The 24674-nt window shown below is 37.7% G+C and overlaps 1 protein-coding gene across 1 annotated transcript; it reads right to left on the reverse strand.

Annotated features, from left to right (window-relative positions):
- Positions 1–698: 698 nt before the first annotated feature.
- Positions 699–1086, reverse strand: LOC147365635 (large ribosomal subunit protein eL37-like). The gene has a single exon (XM_086316887.1). The coding sequence runs from the start codon at positions 1080–1082 to the stop codon at positions 789–791; it is 294 nt and encodes a 97-aa protein (XP_086173013.1). The 5' UTR covers positions 1083–1086; the 3' UTR covers positions 699–788.
- Positions 1087–24674: the final 23588 nt, after the last annotated feature.

The raw sequence follows: 24674 nt of genomic DNA on the forward strand, positions 1-24674 counted from the left end.
TCCTCTCGCTGGGGAAGATTCCCTGATTGATCACTCTCTGCTTTCTAACCCCTCTACAGACCTTCTAGAAGAGTTTGGCCCATAGCCATCTCTCAACCGTCTCTCAATCAACCACCTATGACTTGATTATCACAACATCAGACAACAAGACAAATACATTGTTGTTATCATCATTCTACAAATGAGGAATCTGAGGCCTAGAGAAGTCACAAACTTCTTAGGTTATAGGCACACAAAGGTTATAGGCACACATTTCTCAAGCATATGCTCCGGCCCATAAAGCTGCAGAAGATAGTAATCTCATCTCAGCTTTTGATGTCCCTGAGGGCTTGGACAAGGTGGCAGAAGATGAGTTTGACCCTATTCCTGCATGGATAACCAAAGCCCCGCAAGGTGGGCACTCTAGAAACAGCAGTAGGAGCTCCGAGTCCAGTCTTCCCAACCAAGCCAGGTCTTTACTGCTGGTGGATCAGCTCATAGACCTGTAGCCGTGACCCAGTAGCAGATTCGGTTCTGTAACCTCTATACCATAATACACATTTTCATTACAGAGTTATAAGAAAATAATTTTTTAAAAAATCTGCAAACAAGGGGCCCTCTAGCCCTGATCTCCTATCCCTTCCTTGCCTTCTCCTGTAGAAATGATAAGGAAGGAAAATCACTTTGGCCCTCCAGATACACTATGGCCAGTTCCTGCCTGTTAGTTTGCTGTTTTCTCATTACCCTTCTTTTTTTTTTTTTTTTTTTTAAAGCCAGAACATTTATTGTGCGACTAATCGTTGAAATCCTTAAGATGAACTGGATGCTGCAACAGCCGCTCGCTTGGGTTTAGGTGTTGTTCCTTCACGGAATCCATGCCTGAATCTGCGGTATACAATTTTTAGGTGCCTCATTCTACCAGTCCCGGTGGTATTTCGTCTTTTAGCTTTAGCATTCCAATTATACTTTCTCTTTCGCTTGGCAGGGTAGCCACACTTGCCACAGGTCAACTTCTGAAGGTGGTAGGCCTTAGAGCCACAGCGGCGGCACAGCGTGTGCGTCTTATTCCGACGCTTTCCAAACGATGACGTTCCCTTCGTCATCTTGCTTCTGCCGCCGAGAAAGAGCTCTCATTACCCTTCTTCGGTAGCATTATCTTACATCAAGCACTAGATGTCATGAGCCTCACCTCTGCTGGAATCAACTCTACCACGAGCTTAACTGTAATTGAAACGGGTGAATTGACACCTTTGTCTCATTCTTGCTAGGAATGGCCTCTCAAGTCGATTTTCCCATCTCCTCTGGCCAGATGCTGATGAATGTGTTCCTCTGTTTTTGCTTTTCTATCCTGCTGCTTATCCTGAGGACATGGCTTCTTCAGCTGATTTTGACTCTAGGCAGTAACCTAAAGATGGGTGTGTGGTGTAAGAGAGGGTAAAACTGACTGATGTTATATGTCCGGAAAGAGGAATTGAGCCCAACTCTAGCCAACCAACCCTGACCTTGTTTGATCATAGACTTATACAAAGGATTTTACACCCCATGCAACCTGCCCAGCATCCGTCCAGCGTTCTGGCTTCCACTGAACCATGATTTCTCAAATCTGGAGACGTGACTGCAAGAACTTAAGATCCTTGGATAAAATGTGTACATTATATAAATTCCAAGTATTGCCATTCCTTTTTGTGTTTAACTATACCAAGGTGGGATTTCAGAATTAGCCCAAGACAAGACAATATGGTAATATAATACCTTTTATTAGAAGACTTTTCACTGAGGGGTGGATGGGGGAAGGGGAGAAATTGTAGCAGAAACAGATGTATTTTTCTTGTGATTTTTATTTTGAGTCAAATATTATAAATTGTGTATAAATGAAGACACTGAATAGTTCTGTTTCCACTTGGTGTTTCAAGTTCGATAACAGGTGTCTGTGCAGGGTTTTTTACTCTTTCCCTTGTATAACTATGCAGCAACTCTACAGGGTAACATATGGAATCATTTTAAATAGACTTGTGTGTTGCTATAAGCTTTCAGCAGGTCCTCTGTCTTTGTAGAATAAGCATGTTGTTTATTTTCAGATAATCAGACATAAATATGCTGACATACTAGGCACAATTTCACTCTGGCTACTTACCTTTCTTTCTCGCTGATGTTTGAACTAAAGGATACAGCCAGTGAAATATTTTCACTTGGTTTTCCTTGTTTTCTTAGATTAAAAAAACCAAAAAACAAAAACAAGGCACAGTTTTCTCACTAACCTTAGAATACTGTTTATAAAATAAATGAAGACCCCTGCACTGATGTGAAAAAAAAAAGATGATGTGGCACATATACACAATGGAATATTAATCAACTATAAAAAGAAATGAAATTGTCCCATTTGCAGAAACATTGGTGGACTGAGAGATTGTCACATAGAGTGAAGTCAGAAAGAGAAAAATATATATTTACACATATGTGTGAAATCCAGAAAAATGGTATAGATGGTCTTATTTGCAAAGCAGAAATAGAGATAGACATAGAGAACAAATGTATGGATACCAAGGCAAGAAGGGGACTGGAATGAATAGGGAGATTGGGATTGACATATATGGGCTTTCCCAGTGGTTCAGCAGTAAAGAATTGGCCTGAAATGCAGGAGTTGCAGGAGACACAGATTTGATCCCTGGGTCAGAGAGATTCCCCTGGAGGAGGGCATGGTAACTCACGCCATTAGTCTTTCCTGGAGAATCCCATGGACAGAGGAGCCTGGTGGCCTACAGTCCATAGGGTCGCAAAGAGTGGGACACGACTGAAGCGACTTAGCAAGAATGCATGCATTGACATATATATGCTATCGATACTAGGTATAAAATAGGTAACTAATGAGATCCTATAACACAGGGAACTCTACTCAGTGTTCTGTTGGGTGGTGGTTTAACTGCTAAGTCATGTCTGACCCTTGGGACCCCATAGACTGTAGTCCAACATGTTCCTCTGTCTATGAGATTTCCCAGGCAAGAATACTGGAATGGGTAGCTGTTTCCTTCTCCAGTGGATTTTCCCAACCCAGGGATTGAACTTGGGTCTCCTGCATTGCAAGAAGATTCTTTATCAACTCAGCCACTAGGGAACCTAAATGTAAAGGAAACAGAAAAAAACGGGACATATGTAAACATATAGCTGATCCACTTTGCTATAAGCAGAAACCAACCCAACATTGTAAAGCAACTGGACTTCAATTAAAGATATTTTTAAATGTACTTCTTAAACTGAAAAAAGTCATCTGCAAATGCATTGTTTTCTTGATTCCACTGGTTTTCAGGTAACAGTTTCATATGTGTAGAAGGATTGAATATTGGTTATATTTTTTGATGTTCTTGATGTATTTTCTCACAGAGTTACAGCGGTTCTTTCAAAATGGCTGGCTGCTGTTAGGAGGTGTCTGTTCCCTAGCAACAGCATTTCCTGCCCGCCCTCTGCAGCAACACAGCTTCTGGACACTGGTACACCCTACATGTCACAGTTCAGTGGTTTATTCACCTTCAGCAAACACATCTGTGGACTTTCTACAGCTCATCAAATGAATGGAAACTCAATGACCATGACTCGGGAACCTGCCTGGGTTAACAATTTTACATTTCATTAGATATTTGATTTTACTTATTTGTTAAGTATAATAATTTATTGTTTTAACTGAAGTCTTCTTTGTTTATGATAACTATGATTGCTTATCAAATAAACCTAATATCCTTGAATTTCGTAAGCATCTGCAAAATTGTGCTTTCCATATTTCTGGCTGATAGCCAACCTTTTAAAATATATTAGTGCAATAATAATAGTTGCCAAAGCCCAGAGTTTTACTTAAGCTAGCAAATAATTAGTACCTCACTATAAACAAGCCCTTTATTAGTAAATTTGTTAATGATTATTCTGGCTATGGAAATAAGTTCAAATTGGCTTTTAACCTAACAGAAGACTTTAGTTTTATTCTATCAAAGTGAATAGCTCTGCTCATATATAATTTCAGTTGTTAGGCAAAGAGAGCCCTGTATAATTTATTTTGTGTTTTTAATACTTGCAGTTCTTAGGTTTTGTTGAAGCACATTTTCATCAAAATGACCACATAAATCTTATAAAGGTGCAAGCTCTTGGAGTAATCAGATATTTCTCAGCAATCAGCCTGAAAATTGTCCTGACAATTCACAGTACGGCTAATTAGTCTGTAGTTATATTAATTGATGTAAGACTCGCTGGTTGTTACTTTTGGATTATAATTTTGTTTTTTTCCAAAATCTTTCAGGCAATTATGATATCCACTTGTAAAACTTGTATAATACTGGAGACTAGTGATACCTTGAGTTTTGCATCTGCACTTTAAAATCTTCTGTTATGGCATTAGCATGATAGATGGTTCCTTAATGGCTACAATTCAGGATATTGCTTTAGCTTCTAAAAAGAGAAAATTAGCTAAAGACTAAACTCATCTAAATTCTATTTCCCTTTACTCAAATCATTATATAACTTTTTAAAAATAAAATCTTATTTATATGTAGAATCTTGTTTTTCACACAGCACTCAAGAAGCATGTGTGAGCAAATTGTTTTTCCTACCACCTACTGTGATATAATTCCCAGGTGCTACTTCAGAAACAGAGTGGTTATAAGGTGTAGGGATTTGGGGAGAGGGAAGGTTGAGAGGTTTCTTTGCAAGCAAAATCTTAACATAGGTGAAAGTGACGTTTGCTCAGTAGTGTCCAACTCTTTGTGACCCCATGGACTATGCAGTCCATGGAATTCTCCAGGCCAGAATACTGGAGTAGATAGCCTTTCCCTTCTCCAGGGGATCTTCCCAACCCAGGGATTGAACCCAGGTCTCCCACATTGCAGGCGGATTCTTTACCAGCTGAGCCACAAGGGAAACCCAAGAATACCAGAGTGGGTAGCCTATCCCTTCTCTGGGGATCTTCCTGACACAGGAATTGAACCGGGGTCTCCTACATTGCAGGCAGATTCTTTACCAACTGAGCTATGAAGGAAGCCCTGTGAAGGCCTATGAAGGAAGCCCTGTGAAGGCCTATAAAGGAAGCCCTATGAAGGCCTATGAAGGAAGCCCTAGGAAGGCCTATGAAGGAAGCCCTGTGAAGGCCTATAAAGGAAGCCCTATGAAGGCCTATGAAGGAAGCCCTGTGAAGGCCTATGAAGGAAGCCCTAGGAAGGCCTATGAAGGAAGCCCTAGGAAGGCCTATGAAGGAAGTGTGCACAAAAGCGCTGCAACATTGCTATGTTCATGTCTGGAACATAGGAGTATAGATCTCTTTCAAAAGAGCAGTAGCAAATATGAGTTTTCACTAGAAAATTTAGTACAAAACAACATGCTATTCAACTAGTAACAAATACTTGTTTTTTAGAGAAATGGACAACAGTTACAACAAAATAATTTACGGCCATAACCATTTGAAAAGATGGATATGAATGACACTGTGATTTAAAGAAATATAAGCTTTAAAATAGCTATATAACTCATAGGATCAATACAAATGTAAAACCCTGACAATATCAAGTACTGATGAGATTTTCTGTAAAAAAACTGTTCTCCCATATTTTTGGTGGGGATGAAATGACTGCAGCAATTTTAAAGGCTGTAAACTAGCAAGGTAAACAAACCCTGTGACCATCAGTTTTCATTCTGAGTATCTTCAAAAAAAACTAGTGCATTTGACGAAGGAGATATCAATAGGGATGGATTGCAAACAAATTAAAATCTTAATTAGAAGGGAAAAGTAAATTAAATGTAGTATATTTAAAAATTTATTTTTATTTTATGTTGGAGCATAGTTGGTTAACAATGTTGTGCTGGTTTCAGGTGTTTAGCAAAGTGATTTGGTTATGCATATACTTGTATCGATTCTGTTTCCTGTTTAGGTTATTACAGAATATTGAGCATGTTCCCTGAGCTATAAGTAGTAATAGGTCCATTTTGTTTATCTGTTTTATAGGCAGCAATATGTATGTGCCATTCCCAAACTCCCAATTTATGTCTCCCCCTCTGTTCCTCCTAGTAGCCATAAATTCTTTCTCTGAGTCTGTGAGTCTATTTCTATTTTGTACATAAGTTTATTTGTATCATTTTTTTTAAGACTCTTGCGTATAAGTGATATCATATGATGTTTGTCTTTCTCTGATTTACTTCATTCAGTATGATAATCTTCAGGTCCATTCATGTTGTTGCAATGACCTTATTTCATTATTTTTAATGGCTGAGTAATAGTCCATTGTATATGGATACCTCATCTTCTTTATCCATTTATCTGTTGATGGAAATTTAAATTGCTTCTAGGTCTTGGCTACTGTAAACAGTGCTGCAGTGAACATTGGAGTGCTTGTATTCTTTTGAACCATGTTTTTCTCCAGATGTATATCCAAGAGTGGGATTGCTAGATCACATGATAGCTCTGCTTTTAGTTTCTTAAGTAACCTCCATACTGCTCTCCATAATGGCTGCACCAATTTACATTCCCATCAACTGTGTAGAAGGGTTCCCTTTTTTCCACACTGCCTCCAGTATTTATTGTCTGCAGACTTTTTAGTTATGTCCATTCTTACTGATGTGAACTCATTGTTTTTTCCCCTGGGGCCCTGGCTTACACTAGACCTTGTATGCACCCTTCAAGGATGATTTCTGTTTCCCTCAGTCCTATGGAATTCCTGTGATCAAACCCTATTGGCCTTCAAATCAGATTATCTAAGGCTTCTTCCTCTAATTACTAAATCCTTAGACTGGGAAGACTGATATGGGGCTCAGGACTTGCACTCCTGTGGGAGAACCTCTGTAATATATTTATTTTCCAGATTGTGAGTTGCCCACTTCATCAGGTATGGGCTTTCATTTAATTTTTTTTTTTTTTTTTGGCCAGGACATGTGGCGTGTGGGATCTTTAGTTCCTTGAGCAGGGACCAAACCCATGTCTCCTGCAACGGAAGCTTGGAGCCTTAACCTCTGGACTGCCAGGGAAGTCCCAGGGATTCGATTTGATTGCAGTTGTGCCCCTCCTACTGTCTCATTATGGCTCCTTCTTTGTTTTTGGATGTTGGGTATATTTTTTTGTAGGTTCCAGTGTTTGTTTTTGTTTGTTCACTTTTTTTTTCTTTTTGGTTGATGGTTTTGAGCAGTTAGTCATGATTTCAATGTTTTTATAAGAAGAGTTAAGTTCATGTTCTTCTATTTGTCCATCTTGCCAGCAAGTCCTCAAAATGTGGTACATTTTTATACAAGGAAATAATCCACATAAGCAAGGTTCAGCAGAAATAACCAATCAGACTCTTACAGAGATGAGAGGTATTCTTTCAATCAGACTGCTACAGAAATGAGAGATATTGACAGTACAGTATCAAAGGGATCCAGGAGATAATAAGAGGGAAAAACTAATATGATGTGAGATAGCAGTTGAATTTTTCTCTAAGAATTTACTAAAGATACAGATGCTCAGAATCTTAAAACGCACACGTTGCAAGCAGGATAATGTGGAAAAAAACAAAACAAAATAAAAAAAAACAACTAAACAAACAACACTCAGAAGAATTGTAGTAAAATGAAAGAAATCAACCCTGAAGGACTGATGCTGAAGCTGAAGTTCCAATACTGTGGCCATCTGATGCAAAGAACTGACTCATTGGAAAAGACCCTGATGCTGGGAAAGATTGAAGGTGGGAGAAGGGGATGACAGAGGACAAGATGGTTGGATGGCATCCCCAACTCAATGGACATGAGTTTGAGCAAGCTCTGGGAGATGGTAAAAGACAGGGAAGCCTGGTGTGTTGCAGTCCATGGGGTCCCAAAGAGTCAGACACAACTGAGCGATTGAACAACAGCAACAAGGTGGAGACAAAAGAGATCTTAAAACTAGCCAGAGGAAAAAGACTGACTACTTAAAAATTGACTGCTGATGTCTCAAAAACAATGGTGATAATATTTTTCTGTACCGAGAGATGGGAATGAGTCATAAATGTAAACTGAAAAAGCTATCTTTCAATAAAGACCCTGGAACAGAGACACAGCTAGAGAGCACATATGGAAAGCTGTCATTACCAACTATTCCTCTTACAAAGTTCCTCTCACTACTTTAAGCTTTCAGGGTGTACTTCAGGGAAAAGGAAAATAATTGCAAGAAATAGGTTAGGATACAAAAAAGGAAGAGTCAACAAATAAAATGCAAACTGTTGAATAAATTGAAGAAACATTTCTTGGATAAAAGAAATATCAGATTTGTAGGGTTACATCAAGCTAGAATTAAAATCCTAGAAAATATCATATTAGTTGAGAGTGCAGTGGTATTAGTTTAAACATTCTAAACTGCTTATATTTTTTCAGGAAGAGATGAAAGATACTGATCATCACTGAATTTTATTGAGAGTTAAATCACTAACAAAAAGTCAATAACAGAAAATATATCACTGACAGAAAAGAGAATCACTTCAAGTAGGGCAAGATGATTGTTAAAGAATAAAGAAAACAAAAGGGACAAAATCAGGTGGTAGAAATGAATAGAAACATAAATAATTATAATCATTATAAATGGTTTCAACTCTTCTATAAAAGATAACTGATTATCAAAAATAATTTAAACTACTTTCTTTAAGAGACATAGCTAGAACATAGGGCAGGGAAAGGCAAGCTGGACATAAGAGAATGAAAAAAACCCACATCAAGGATAAATCAACAAAATAAAGCTCTTGTAATCATATTAATACTTTACAATAGATTTTAAGGGTAAAAATCTTTAAAGTGAAGAGTGGCACTATACTTTAAAAAAAAAATTCAAAACATCCTGCAGATAATTTCAATTTACATGTGTCCCATGAAACTTTAAAATACATAAAGCAAAAATTTACATAACTTCAAGGAGAAATAGAAAACTCTACCATGATAGTGGGAAATTGTAATGCATGTCTCTTAGGAAGAATTAGATCACATTATAAAATAAAGCAGGAAGGATTTAAGAAGATTTAAACAGTTGCATAAATAGATTGATTTAATAGGCATATATATATATATATATAAACCCATGTACTCCAAAACTAAAGAATAAATATACTTTGCAAATTTTCTAAAAATTTAGAAAAATTGACCACATCCTAGAATATAAAGTAATGTAGAAGAGTTTATAGCCTTTCACCAATACATCACCATTTTTAAGCCAAAGATAGAACTGGAGTTTTTATATGTATTAAAATCTATTACAAAAATAGTCTTATAAGATATATTTCTTATAAATTGTGCCTTTAAAAATACTTTAAAGGCATAATTCACATACCTATGGGTCAAAGAAAAATAAGGGAAATTAGAAAATACTTCATATTGAAAAATAATGAAAAATTTACTTATCAAAGCATATATATAGAAGCAACAAGGTCTGGTATAACACAGAGGACTATATTCAATATCCTGTGATAAAACATGCTGGTGTTTAGTCATCAAGTCGTGTCCGACTCTTTTGCGACCCCATGGACTGTAGGCCATGAGGCAACTCCATCCATGGGGATTCTCCAGGCAAGAATACTGGAGTGGGTTGTCAATTCCTTCTCCAGGGGATCTTCCCCATCCAGGGATCGAAGTCTCATCTCTTGTCTCCTGCACAGGCAGGTTCTTTACCACTAGCGCCACTTGGGAATCCCCAAGGCAGATTCTTTACCATTGAGCTACCAGGGAAGTGGCATAATGGGAAAGAAAATAAAAAAGAATGTCTAAATGTGGATATCTGAGTCCCTTTCTACACAGCAGAGATTGGCACAACATTGCAAATAAACTGTACTTCAGTTTAGTTCAGTTCAGTCACTCAAGTGTCGTTCACTCATTGTGACCCCGTGGACTGCAGCATGACAGGCTTCCCTGTCCATCACCAACTCCTGGAATTTGCTCAGACTCATGTCCATTGAGTCAGTGATGCCATCCAACCATGTCATCCTCTGTCATCCCCTTCTCTTCCTGCCTTCAATCTTTCCCAGCATCAGGGTCTTTGCCAATGAGTCAGTTGTTCGCATCAGGTGGCCACAGTATTGGAGCTTCAGCTTCAGCGTGAGTTCTTCCAATGACTATTCAGGACTAACTTCCTTTAGGATAGACTGGTTTGATCTTCTTGCAGTCCAAGGGACTCTCAAGAGTCTTCTGCAACACCGTAGTTCCAAAGCATCAATTCTTCGGTGCTCAGCCCCATGAATCGCAGCACGCCAGGCCTCCCTGTCCATCACCAACTCCCAGAGTTCACCCAGACTCACGTCCATCGAGTCAGTGATGCCATCCAGCCATCTCATCCTCTGTTGTACCCTTCTCCTCCTGCCCCCAATCCCTCCCAGCATCAGAGTCTTTTCAAATGAGTCAACTCTTCGCATGAGTTGGCCAAAGTCCTGGAGTTTCAGCTTTAGCATCATTCCTTCCAAAGAAATCCCAGGGCTGACCTCCTTCAGAATGGACTGGTTGGATCTCCTTGCAGTCCAAGGGACTCTCAAGAGTCTTCTCCAGCACCATAGTTAAAAACCATCAATTTGGAGCTAAGCTTTCTTTATAGTTCAACTCTCACATTCATACATGACTACTGGTTCAATAAAATAATTAAATAAAAAAGCATATATAGAGAAATACTTGATAGAATTAGTATTTTATGAATAATATATTATTTTCCTATTGAAACTGAAAAATAGGGGCTAAGAAACCAGTTTAAGAACTTAGGAAAGGAAGAATAGAATAAACCAAAAGAAAATAATGAGTAGGCAATATTAAATGTAAGAAATTAAAGAATAGAAAACAAGGAAATAGTAAGGAAGACAATCAAAGGTAAGGCTAATTCTTTTAAAAAATCTAATAAAATAACTTTTGGTAAGAGTGATCAAAACACAAAAATAAACAGTATTGTTAATGAAAAGACATACTTTTAGAAGCAGCATATATTAAAAGCATGACAAATATAATAAGCTTGCTAGAAGCACAGAAAATACCACATTAGCTAATAGAGCAGTACTGTGAAAGGTGCTGTCTTTTTAATGTGCTGTGATGAATTTTTCACAGGGTAAGTAGGAAGAAAGTGTATTCAGGAAGGTGAAATTGTTGGATATTTTCCTAATTCTTTTCTTTTCTCTTTCTTTGTATCTGGTTATTGAAGCTACCAGGCAAATGATTCTGCCTGTGAACCTGTAACTTGGGTTATCATGTACATGATAAGATTATTGTCTTTCTTTTTACAAAAGAAGAGATGCTTATTTTTCTATCATTTGCACAGGAAACTCCTAACATTCTAGGCTATTTTTTTTTTTTTTTTTTTGGTCATTTGGGGTTGTCCAACTCAATCTATTCTAAATTATAATATTAGTTGGAAAAACTGGAAAGGCAGAAACTATCTTTCCTACCCTTTTTTCCATTCTGCAACTAGTGTTTATGTGTGTGCACATGCATTTTGGCCATTTAGATGCGTTCGTCTGGTGTTTGGAAGGTAGATATGAGGTGGAGGCCACATGCTTGATGTCTTTGATTTATCGCTACCTGGAAGTCCCTGGAAACATGTGACTTGCTTGCAAAACAACAGTGTCTATCTCCAGATTTCAGTGTATGAGGAAGCAAACGTAGCATTGGTAAGTTCTTGCTCTTAATTTCTAAACTCAGGAGCCTAGTTTCATGTTTCATTATTTTTTCTCCTTCTGGGTCTAAGAAAGGCTCATGGTTGATGTTGTGGGTTCTTGATTTAAATTTCTATGTGGTGATAAATTTAGGGCATCAGTTGCATGTTGTTTTCACAGATCTCCCCTAGAATCTGCTGCTCAGGAGCTTCCAGTTTTTAGGTACCTAGTTGCCTGATTAATCTCTTCTTGCACTAAAATGTAAGGGATTGTTTCTTATCCTAAACCTTGACTACGACAAACTCAAATTCTTTGGATATTTTCTTCTTTATACAATAGAGCATTGTACTTCCTTGCCATAGATTTGACAGTAGAATCAGTGACAACTGAAGTACTGCTGATTTGTTTTCTTTTCTTGAATCCCTGAGTATCAGGGCAGAGAAAGCTAATCATTCAAAATCTACAAAAACATCGACTTCATCTTGACAGATCTCTCTGTCAGGATGAGTACTGCTACATTTGTAACACAATTTTTCTCTAGCTTTCTCCAGTCAGGTATGTGTTCAGTTCAGTTCAGATCAGTCGCACAGTCGTGTCCGACTCTTTGCAACCCCATGAATCGCAGCACGCCAGGCCTCCCTGTCCATCACCAACTCCTGGAGTTCACTCAAACTCATGTCCATCGAGTCGGTGATGCCATCCAGCCATCTCATTCTCTGTCATCCCTTTCTCCTCCTGCCCCCAATCCCTCCCAGCATCAGAGTCTTTTCCAATGAGTCAACTCTTCACATGAGGTGGACAAAGTATTGGAGTTTCAGCTTTAGCATCAGTCCTTCCAATGAACACCCAGGATTGATCTCCTTCAGAATGGACTGGGTGGATCTCTTTGCAGTCCAAGGGATTCTCAAGAGTCTTCTCCAACACCACAGTTCAAAAGCATCAATTCTTTGGCGCTCAGCTTTCTTCACAGTCCAACTCTCACATCCATACATGACCACAGGAAAAACCATAGCCTTGACTAGACGGACCTTTGTTGTAGTGTAGGTAAAAGACAGAGCCTGAGGAAAAAAAGGTCAGTGTCCATATGTATACCTATAATAGCCAAATGCAATACTAGGAACATTTTTTGTGAATATTTCTCAGTGAAAACCGAAGTGATTATTTTTTAAAAATCAACAGATCTGATTAAGCTATAGTTCTTCATGTTTGTACATGATGTGACTGTGAAATCAGAAAGTGTACTCATTACTTCAGAGAGATATCTATTCATTAATATTAATAACAAGTAGATTTTACCCTGAGAGATACTTGAACATGTCAACAGACTCATGACCTGACCCATGCTCCTGGGAAGAATCAATAGGTGACAGGTGACCATTTATCTAAATCTATATTCCTGCCATTTGATTTGCCTTAGTAATCTTGGGGTCTTTATTTTTAGTCAAGCTTGGTATAAAATAATCCCAAAGGAATTTAGCACTCAAGTTCTAGGGCATACACTGTCAGCTATTCTTCCTGCCCAAAAGATATGTTGTGCTTCTCCTATTTTTTTTTTTTTTTATTAGTTTCAAGTGAAGTAGGATGAGAATTGAGCTTTACTAGTTTATCCTTTTTCCAGTTTAATATGTTACAAATTTAATTCTGTTTCAGTTAGAAAATAACCATAAATAGCATTCCACTCTAAAAACAAATTTGTTTGTGTAGCTCTATTCTCAAGGAGATCAGCCCTGGGATTTCTTTTGAAGGAATGATGCTAAAGCTGAAACTCCAATACTTTGGCCACCTCATGTGAAGAGTTGACTCATTGGAAAAGACTCTGATGCTGGGAGGGATTGGGGGCAGGAGGAGAAGGGGACGACAGAGGATGAGATGGCTGGATGGCATCACTGACTCGATGGATGTGAGTTTGGGTGAACTCCAGGAGTTGGTGATGGACAGGGAGGCCTGGCGTTCTGCGATTCATGGGATCGCAAAGAGTTGGACACAACTGAGCGGCTGATCTGATCTGATGAGATGGTTTTGGGATATCTTTGAATTAGTGATAAACCTATGGCGCTTTTTCTCCAATGGCCATAATATACGGGATCAAGAATCAGGAATATGAACAAAGGACTGAGTTATCAAATTAGACCCACATGAGTCATATATCTTACGCAGTGACAAGCTTTACTTATAATTTCAGGGTTACAAAGAATTTAAAGGCACAGATGAAGTAGGAGAGGTCCCATATGGCTCCCCAAGTCATTCCTTCCAGCATCAGTCATACTCTTTCTGGCCTAGAGAAAGAGATGGTGTTTCTAATGATGTTGGCAGGGCAGCTCACACAAGGTATGTATTGTAATATTTCCATTTACCACCCTGTGTGTGCTCAGTTGCTTCAGTCACGTCCAACTCTTTTCACCCCATGAACGATAGCCTGCCAGGCTCCTCTGTCCATGGGATTTTCCAGGCAAGAATAACTGGAGTGGGTTTTGCCATACCATCCTCCAGGGAATCTTCCCAACCCAGGAATTGAGCACATGTCTCCTGCATTGCAGGTGGATTCTTTACCCATTGAGCCACCTAGGAAGCCCACATTCTCCACCTCATCTAGTACTAAAGTTTAGGTGTTATTTTCAGATAGCCATGATTCACAGATTCATAACTTGTACCACATGCAACTCTAAGCCAGAGGCAAGGACATCTTGCTAAAGTATTCCACAGATGACGATTCTCTTCCTAGTCAATATTATTAGTTTATATTCTAAACTAACAAATAACTAGATATGTTTCTATGTGAGTTAATTAGAGCAAATTGTTTGTCTTCTTCTTTCCCTGAGGTATTCTCTGTTGATTCCTGTAATCAACAGAGACATTGATCATAAGCCAACTGCTTTACTTCTTCCCCAGAGTGGAAATATATGTGGCTTCTTTCACTATTATCCTTAATAAACTACATATAGAACTTTTGTTTCCCATCCCTGAAACTTCAAACTTTGCTGATCTAGAGGGCTTAGTACTTAAGACAAAAAATGCTTCCACCAGGGAACATATAATATCCCATTTAAATTGGAAGTTGAGATTCCTGCTTACTTTTCAGTTCAGTTCAGTCACTCAGTCATGTCCCACTCTTTGCGACCCCATGGACTGCAGCACACCAGGCCTCCCTGTCCATCACCAACTCCCAGAGTTTACTCAAACTCATGTCCATCGAGTCAGTGATGCCATTCAACCATCTCATCCTCTGCCATCCCTTCTCCTCCCACCTTCAATCTTTCCCAGCATCAGGCTCTTTACAAGGTCTTTACTTTAGGGAGTTACAATATTTATTGGGGTGTTTGTTTTTATATACCAATTGGAAAGCTTTTATATAATTAGAGAGGGAGGATTATGTCTGAAATCCAGGAGATTCTCTGGGGTGCTTTATCCATTAAGAAAAATGAATGATAAACAATAGTAACCCAAAATGGGAAAAACCACTGAGGTCTCAGGCCCTTTAGGAGTGACAAGGAAAAGAATTTCACCCCTCTTAAGTGCTGACTTACTGTGAAGGGAACGTGGAATGGGTTGTTGAAGTAGGAAAATATGACAATTATAGCTTCTGGCCAGTTACAGAAATGAGGTTGCTAAAGCTATACCTGTTGCCTTTTTGGTTATTATGTGAATGTACATACACACTAACTGTTTTCTCTGTGCTTTCATCTCATGATTTTATTAAAAAATTGTTGGTGGTGATTAACTTTACAATTTTTTAAAGTTACTGATTATGCAATTTCTGCCAAATTCCAATACTCAAAATTACAAAACATTTTATTTGGAATCAAAGAACTCTAATAGTCTTAGCAAGAAGAATAAAATTGCAAACATCATAGTCTTCATTTCAAATTATATGACAAAGCTATAATAATCAAAAGAATTTGGTACTGGCATAAAAACAGACACATAGACCAATGTAAAGCCATACTGCATCAAACAAAAAACTTCTGCAAAAGAAAGGAAACAGCAAAATGAAAAGGTGATACATACCATGGTAAAGAATATTTGCAAACTGTCCTAACAGGTTAATATCTTATATATACAGAACTGCTAGACCTCAGTAGGAAAAAGACATGTAACTTGATTAAAAAATGAAAAAAATTTTAATAGACATTTTTGCAAAGAAAACATACATATGACTAGAAGTATATGGCAGGTGTATGAAAAGTACTCAGCAACACTAATTGTTATGGGAATGCAAAGCAAAACCGCCATGAGATATCAACTCACACAGGGAAGAATGGTTGTTATCAAAAAGTGTTGATGACTATGTGGAGAAAAAGAAAAACTTATATACTGTTGATGGGACTGTAAATTGGTACAACTATTATGAAAAATAGTATGGAGATTCCTCAAAAAATTAAAAATAGAGTTATCACATGATCCAGCAATCCCACTTCTGGATATATACCAATCTTGATCTCTTGGTTTTCTTTATTCAGTTTATAAGTCAAACAGTTGGCATTTCTACTCTAAAGACTCATGTGTGTGTGCAAGTCACTTCAGTCATGTCTGACTCTTTGTGACTCTATGGACTGTATTCTGCCAGGCTCTTCTGTCCATGGGCTTCTTCAGGCAAGAATATTGGAATGGGTTGCCATGCCCTCCTCCAGGGGATCTTCCTGACCCAGGGATCAAACCTGCATCTCTTATGTCTCCTGAACGTTGGCTGCGGGTTCTTTACCACTATCACCATTTGGGAGGCCCTAAAGACTCATATGCAACTTCAGTTCTAAGATATTATTTTGTATCACTCCATTGAAAATTTCTCCTCTCTGCACTCTCATTCTGATATTCTTAGTTTTATGTTGGACACTTCAGTTGGGCCAGTTTATCTTGACAAAATCCTTTCTTTCTTGTATTTTCCATTTCTTGATCTTTCTCAATTTTATGTTTCAACATTTAAATTAACTTTTTATTTGGCAATAATATTTTTAGTTTCTTAAGCGCTTTCTTTTTTTCCTGTCCTCTCATTACATCTTGTCTTTGCTTTTGTAGATATAGTCTAGAATTTCTTTCAAGACACTATAAGACCTTTTCATAAAAAAATTATTTACTATTCCCTGGATTGTCATTTTTGGATCTGCAGTTATTTTTTGTCTATATGTTTATTTTAATCTTTTTCATTTTCTGTATGTGATATCTTCACTGATATTTCTCACCTGTACATTTCTATTCAAAATGACATCGGTAAAGATGCTGTCTGATGTCTGCCTCCTATACACTTTACTATGAGATATGTTGATGAGAAGCTGGACTGGGAAAATTTCACATAGTGGGCATTTGTTAAGGCAAAATGGAGAGTTCTCCTACTAAGCAAGTTTCTTTTCTTAAGAGATAAACACTGATTTGTTTAATTTTCCCTTATTATTTTTTGCTGGTGATAAATACATTCTGGAGAAGACTTCTGAAAGTCCCTTGGACAAGGAGATCAAACCAGTCAATGTTAAAGGAAATCAGTCTGAATACTCATTGGACAGACTGAGGCTGAAGCTGAAGCTCCAGTATTTTGGTCAGCTGATGCAAACAGTTGACTCATTGGAAAAGTCCCTGATACTGGTAAAGATTGAGGACAGAAGGAGAAGAGGGAGTCAGAGGATGAGATGGCTGGATGTCATCACTGATGCAATGGATATGAACTTGGGCAAACTTGAGGATATGGTGAGGGACAGGGAGGCCTGGTGTGCAGTGGTCCACCCATCACAAAGAGTCAGACATGCCTGGGTGACTGAACAACAACAGCATTCTGTATTTTTTACACTGAAATGGAAAGGCCCCTTGCTCCATATTCATTGTTCAAGTGTTTTAATTCTCATACCTGTATTTTTTTTTTCATGTTGGTACCTCAAGTTGTTAAGTTTTTCTAGGGTCTATCCTCCCAAAGAAATTTGAAGTTATCTCAAATCTATCAGTACCCCCACCCCTGCCAAATACTTCTACTGTAGTTCACATCCCTACAATGGCTTCCCTTGACTAGCATAACTTACTGTCTCACAAACTTCAGCCTCCTCCCAATTCAGTTGTAATTTCCCCTTGCTATCAGGATGTTCCACTTAAATAACAAATATAATTGTTTAACTATAATTCTTAAAATCCTCTTTCATCTCTCTACCAATTATAGAATTAATGACGACAGAGGATGAGAAGGCTGGATGACATCATCGACTCGATGGACGTGAGTTTGAGTGAACTCCGGGAGTTGGTGATGGACAGGGAGGCCTGGCGTGCTGCGATTCATGGGGTTGCAAACAGTCGGACACAACTGAGCTACTGAACTGAACTGAACTGAACTGAAACTTGTTTAGCTTACGAGTTTCTTAAAAATCCACACCAAAACATAATACTTGAGTATGATTTTAATAGTCAACTTATTTGGCTGTATTTGGTTCTGTCTTAGTTAGACAATGTGAGACTGTGAGTGAGGGGCCAGGATTTATTTATCTGTGCATCTAAATAAAAACATTAGTCTTACCAAAAACTATTACTTTATTAATTCATTCAAATCATTTTTTGAAACTAACTTATGTATCAAGTGTTCTTCTGGGTGCTGGGTGTACAATCTGGACAAGAGAGACAGAATTACTATTTTCATAAAGATATGTCAAAGACACCAAGTATACGTACAAAGCTTTCCACCTTTGTCACCCTCTACCTATCCATGCCCTAACACACAGAACTTTTCACCATTTTTATAAAACTTCCATTCTTATAGTATGAGACCTAAAGACTCAAAATTGTGTGCTACCTTGAAATCATAAAATCAGGAGCATCTATAATGGCCTAAGTATAAATTTCCCTCCTTACTCTGTTTCCATTGATAAGGTTTCCTTGAGAAACAACCATACTTCTCAAGAAACCAGACACAGTTTTGGTTATCCCTGACTAGTGGGCTTTACTTCCCCAATTTCAGTTCAGTTCAGTCGCTCAGTCATGTCTGACTCTTTGCGACCCCATGAATTGCAGCACGCCAGGCCTTCCTGTCCATCACCAACTCCCGGATTTTACCCAGACTCACGTCCATCGAGTCAGTGATGCCATCCAGCCATCTCATCCTGTCGTCCCCTTCTCCTCCTGCCCCCAATCCCTCCCAGCATCAGAGTCTTTTCCAATGAGTCAACTCTTCGCATGAGGTGGCCAAAGTACTGGAGTTTCAGCTTTAGCATCATTCCTTCCAAAGAAATCCCAGGGCTGATCTCCTTCAGAATGGACTGGTTGGATCTCCTTGCAGCCCAAGGGACTCTCAAGAGTCTTCTCCAACACCACACTTCAAAAGCATCAATTCTTTGGCGCTCAGCCTTCTTCACAGTCCAACTCTCACATCCATACATGACCACAGGAAAAACTATAGCCTTGACTAGACGGACCTTTGTTGGCAAAGTAATGTCTCTGCTTTTGAATATGCTATCTAGGTTGGTCATAACTTTCCTTCCAAGGAGTAAGCGTCTTTTAATTTCACGGCTGCAGTCACCATCTGCAGTGATTTTGGAGCCCCAAAAAATAAAGTCTGACACTCTTTCCACTGTTTCCCCATCTATTTCCCATGAAGTGATGGGACTGGATGCCATGATCTTCGTTTTCTGAATGTTGAGCTTTAAGTTAACTTTTTCACTGTCCACTTTCACTTTCATCAAGAGGCTTTTTAGTTCCTCTTCACTTTCTACCATAAGGGTAATGTCATCTGCATATCTGAGGTTATTGATATTTCTCCTGGCAATTTTGATTCCAGCTTGTGTTTCTTCCAGTCCAACGTTTCTCATGATGTGCTCTGCATATAAGTTAAATAAACAGGGTGACAATATACAGCCTTGACCTACTCCTTTTCCTATTTGGAACCAGTCTGTTGTTCCAAGGAGAAGGCAATGGCAACCCACTCCAGTACTCTTGCCTGGAAAATCCCATGGATGGAGGAACCTGGTAGGCTGCAGTCCATGGGGTCGCACAGAGTCGGACATGACTGAAGCGACTTAGCAGCAGCAGCAGCAGCAGCTGTTGTTCCATGTCCAGTTCTAACTGTTGCTTCCTGACCTGCATACAAATTTCTCAAGAGGCAGATCAGGTGGTCTGGTATTCCCATCTCTTTCAGAATTTTCCACAGTTTATTGTGATCCACACAGTCAAAGGCTTTGGCATAGTCAATAGCCATGGTATCATCCCAAGTCAGTGATATATCATCTCAAAGGAGTCAGGGGTATCTTACCTCCTTGATACTATAAAGCCTGCCTCCCACAGTTCCCATGTGCTCACTCCCTTCTTGAGTGCATCACCTGTGTGGCCCTGTGTGATGCAGTGTGATCCTCCTGGCTGTGAGTATAGGTGACTAACTGCAGCTGATCTCAGTTGTCCAGTGTTCGGTGATGTGTGTTCAGCCACTCCTATAATTATAAGGCAAGAGCCCTTTCTTCACCAGTGGGGTGAATGAAAGGTAGTTAAAACAGTTCCTCTGACTGTAAATTCTGTGCCTTTTCTTCATAGTTGATAAATAAAAGGATGTATCTAGTCTAAAGTTTCTTCTTTTGTGAGGATTTCCTAACTTTTCAAGAAGGGTCGTTTCATTCTCTTCTTGCTAAATGTTATTCAATCTTCTATGCCACATCATAATTTTTTTCTGTGTCTGTTATTGTCTTCTTCCTCATGGTGAGCACCCGAATGAAGAAAAAAGTCTTTGTATTCCCAGTATCTAGTAAAGTGAATGCATTACTTTATCTAACAAATGCTTCTTAGCAAATAATGTATTCAAATATAAATTCTTCTTTAAACAAACTCACAGTCATTTAGAAAAATTGCACTGTTCCAGTCTCCATGATTTAAAGTCCTATAGTTGAGAAAAACTTAGTAAGACAAAGTTGTAAGTCAGTTTGATCTCTCAAATAACTGATACGTATAAAGAAAATAAACATGTTATAATATGATTAAATTAGAATGTCTTTAGTGAAACTGTATACTATTTTGGAGATCTCACTTTTTATGATAGCATATTTATATAACTAAAATTTTAAAGACTCAGTAGAAAAACAGATTGAAAGGGAAAGTACATGTTTTAAAATATGTTTCAAATAGTTCCCGAGAAGTCTAGCACATTCAGGGAATATAATTATATAGAAATTGCTGAAAAGCTATTTGAAGTAAAAGCATGACAATCTCTATTTCATTCAGATAGCTTCATTAAGTGGAAATAATAAAAAACCATTGGAACTTTCCATCATCATTTCTGAACATTTTATTAAATCCCTAATGAACAATGGGAGGCAGAATAGACAAAGTCGCACACTGTTAAACTCTTGTGCCCAAAGTTTTGAGAAAAAGTCTAGGAATTAGGTTCTGATAGATTTCAATGTTAGTCAGTAAGTAACTTATTTTGCCAATGGAAAGAATAAACTATCTCTATCGTTTGTGCTATGATTTGGTCATATTCTTTTGTAAGAGAAAGAGAGAGGGAAAGCAAATACAATACACAAACGAAAAGGAAAGGAAAAGACAATGAGCGAGACATAGAAGAAGAATTTCCTTTAGTTTTCAGTAAAACAATTACAACATACTGTAGAATACATGATTCTAAATAATGACAAAAGAGGCAACATATCTCATTGATGTTTCTTATAGGAATGCTTGTTAAATGAAAGATGTATTAAAGAATGACATCCCATAGTGATGTATCAACTTGTAGCCCAAATCTAGTAGACTTCTCCATGTTTGTGTTTTTCCTGTTTAGTCTCTCAGTTGTGTCTGACTCTTTGTGACCCCATGGACTGTATGGCCCTCTGTCCGTGGGATTTCCCAGGCAAGACTACTGAAGAGGGTAGCCATTTCCTTCTCCAGGGGATCTTCCCAACGCAGGGACTGAACCTGCTTCTCCTTCATTGCAGATGGATTCTCTACTGCTGAGCCACCAGGGAAGCCCTTTTCAATGTCTAATTGAATTAACTATTGCCATGTAATAAACCACCTCAAATCTTAGTGGCTTAAAACAGCAGCCACTGATTTAGTTCATGACTTTCCTGGATAGCAATTGAAGCTGGACTCAGCTGAGGAGTTTTTCTTCTTATCTGGGCTCCTGAACACCTTTGCCAATCTTGGCTGGACTTTGTCATCTGTCTAGGACCTTGGGTAGGACAACTGGATCAACTCAGCTCTAGTTCACACAGTCTCAATATCCATCAGATTAGCCCAGGCTTCCTCATATGGTGGTGAGGCAGAGTTCCAGCAGAGAGAGAAGCATGCCCTTCCTTAGAACTGCTACCTGATTACATTTGCTTCATTTTATTTGCCAAAGCAAGCCACAAAATCAGCTCAGTTTCAAGGGGTAGAGATTCAAGGACTTAAAAGGTTGCAAACACAGGAAGGAATAAAAGGTATGGTCATTTTTGTAATCAACCACATAAATATACAGAAAATGGAGATCACTGACAGCAAAGTTCTAGAAACAATGATGACAGAGATAAAATAGTTCAACATCAGAAGTCCTTTCAGAATTAGTTTTAAAGTTTTTAAATATTTAAGTTTTTATTTCTATTGACTTCTTCTCAAAATTGTTGATGAATTGAATACAAAAGCAGTAGATCTTACTGAAAATATAAATATAAGCTCACGTACAAAGAAATATAAATTTAGTTGCCAGTTCTTAGGACGCATCAAATAACCTTGAACTGATGATATTCTAACCATAAATTAATTTTCCAGTTATTATTCCATGTCCTATTTACTTTAGGTTAATGCATCTGAATGTAAAGCTTGTCCTAATAAATTTGACATTTTATTCACATTATTTTTAGGATATAATATTTCAAAAGGTCTAGTAAACAACAATTTTAAAAAGCCATGACTGCAGTTTTCAGTTTCATTTGTTCTTAGAGAATAATATTACTAGAATCAGCCCTAGTAATTGACAAGAGAGTATTTTTTTTTAAACATTGTTTTTTCTTTCTACAAATACTTGCTTCTTTTTAAAAATATTTGTTTATTTATTTGACTATGCCAGGTCTTTGCTGTAGCAAGTGGGATCTTTGGTTATTGACATGTGAACTATTAGTCACCACATGTGGGATCTAGTATCCTCACCAGGATTGCACCCTGGGTCCTTGTTTTGGGAATATTAGCCACTGGACCACCAGGGAAATTCCAACAAGGGCTTTTTAAAAGTTTTCTCTGTTGTAGCTAAAAAAGTAGTACTTTTACTTAAGTGAATATATTAACAATAGAATTTCACACTGAGTGTTCGGAAACATGATCAGAAACTTGATCATAAAGTAGAAACAAAGTAAATTTTCTGCAGTATTTCCCAGAATATCTTTCTTAGCTTCCATCAGCTAAAGACTGACTATAGGAGAGGAAACTGAAATGTGCATGCATTACATTTACTAACGTTTCTTATTGGCTGTCTCAGAAAACTGAGAATTATAGTGCCAATCCAAAGTTAAGATCCAATTCAGATAATGCATGTCCATAGATAATCACCATGAATATTTATTTTATTGATAATCCATTTTCATTATTACAAACCAACCAGATCACTGCTAAAATGCATTGACACAAGAATTCTGAAGTTTAAAAAAAGAAGTTACTTATACATGAACTACTGACAGGAGAGAGTATCAGTAGATACACTAGTGTTATTTTCTTATGTAGAACAGTGACTAAACTCTTCTCTGAAGAAGTAGAGGAGGTGGCACAATGAAATTGCTTTTCTGTAATCCAAATTATAAAGCATGCCATTGTTGAAAATTACGTTTGACTTTTTCTGTTACTTGGAGGCCAAATAGCAGTTAAACTTTTACGATGTAAAGAGGAAGAGAATTTTGCTTAACTTTTAGCTAAATTCAGTGAAATGTATGAAGCATAATAAGAATTTTTTCCTTTATCTCAGTATACAGCCTAAAGGGGGGAAAAAAAAACAACTTGGAGAACAACTGAGTTGAAATACAGTATTCAACAAATGGCATTTCAGTGATCTGCAATTTGGTCACTACTGGTGTGATCAACCACATCCACCAGGGGCTGTTTGGAGAGTGAGCTAGAATGGGATATGGAAATTTCCATTTTACTGCAGGCTAAATCACACCTATTCGAATCTAGCTTTTAGCAGTACTTTTTTTTTTTTTTCCCCCTCATGGATTTCATAGGGAAAAAAAAAAAAAAAACTAACCCCCAAACCTGCCAGTGTTAGTGCCTCAATCTGAATGAGCATGCTTAACTAAGAAAACTTCTTTCCCAAGACCACACATTTATATATTTTGATTATCATTTTAAATTTCGTTGTCCAGTGAAGCAAAGCAGAATAAAGGATTTTCCTTAAAAATCAATTAAAAGCCTCTTTACAGGACATTAAACCATTAAATTATTTTCAAAACTTGTTCCAAGGTTAAATTCTTTATTATGAAAATAGGACCAGAACATTTTGAGATTGTTTTCTACTAACAGAATACCAGGTGGCTATCAAGATTACTATTCAAAACCATTAGTTCAAGGTATCTGTGGTATGCATGACATGCAAACAGCTTTGTTAAACTGTTCAGACTATGAAAAATACAGTGTTTTTCCAAGTCAAACTTGCAACTGGGTGGAAAGGCTAAATATTTTTCTCTTTATGTTTTCTTAAGGTTGTAAAATTTCAACATTATGTAAATTGAACATTAAAATGATAAATAGTAAACTTAATGAAAGGCAAATGGCATTTTCTTTTTTACTAAATTGCAATATTCACATATATAATATTTTTAATGACTAAATTTCGATAGCTTGTTATATCAATTTAGTTAACTTCTTAGAGACTTTTGCCCACACACAATAACTATGCAAGTTAGTATAATACTGCTTTGAGAACTGAAAACTGACCAGCATTTATCACATGGAATAAGTCATGTAAAGGGTACTGAATGATTTAACTTTTCAAGGGTTTCCGCTGACTGGCCAAGGCCTCTGATGTAATTTCATTCTTATGAGCTATAATTGTAACTGGGGTTGCTTGAAAGCAAGAAAAAGTGCCACAGTTTTAATGTCCATCTTATTCCCTAAGCAGATGTTCTTTCTGGAAATCCAGTTGGAAATCAGCATTTTTCTATTTCAAGACAAGGTTTATTAAGGAAAAATGAATTAGGAACA

The sequence above is a fragment of the Bos grunniens genome, chromosome 9 (genome assembly GCF_055505025.1).
Source record: "Bos grunniens cultivar Pamir isolate PY7600 chromosome 9, Bosgru_T2T1.0, whole genome shotgun sequence".
Taxonomy (NCBI): domain Eukaryota; kingdom Metazoa; phylum Chordata; class Mammalia; order Artiodactyla; family Bovidae; genus Bos; species Bos grunniens.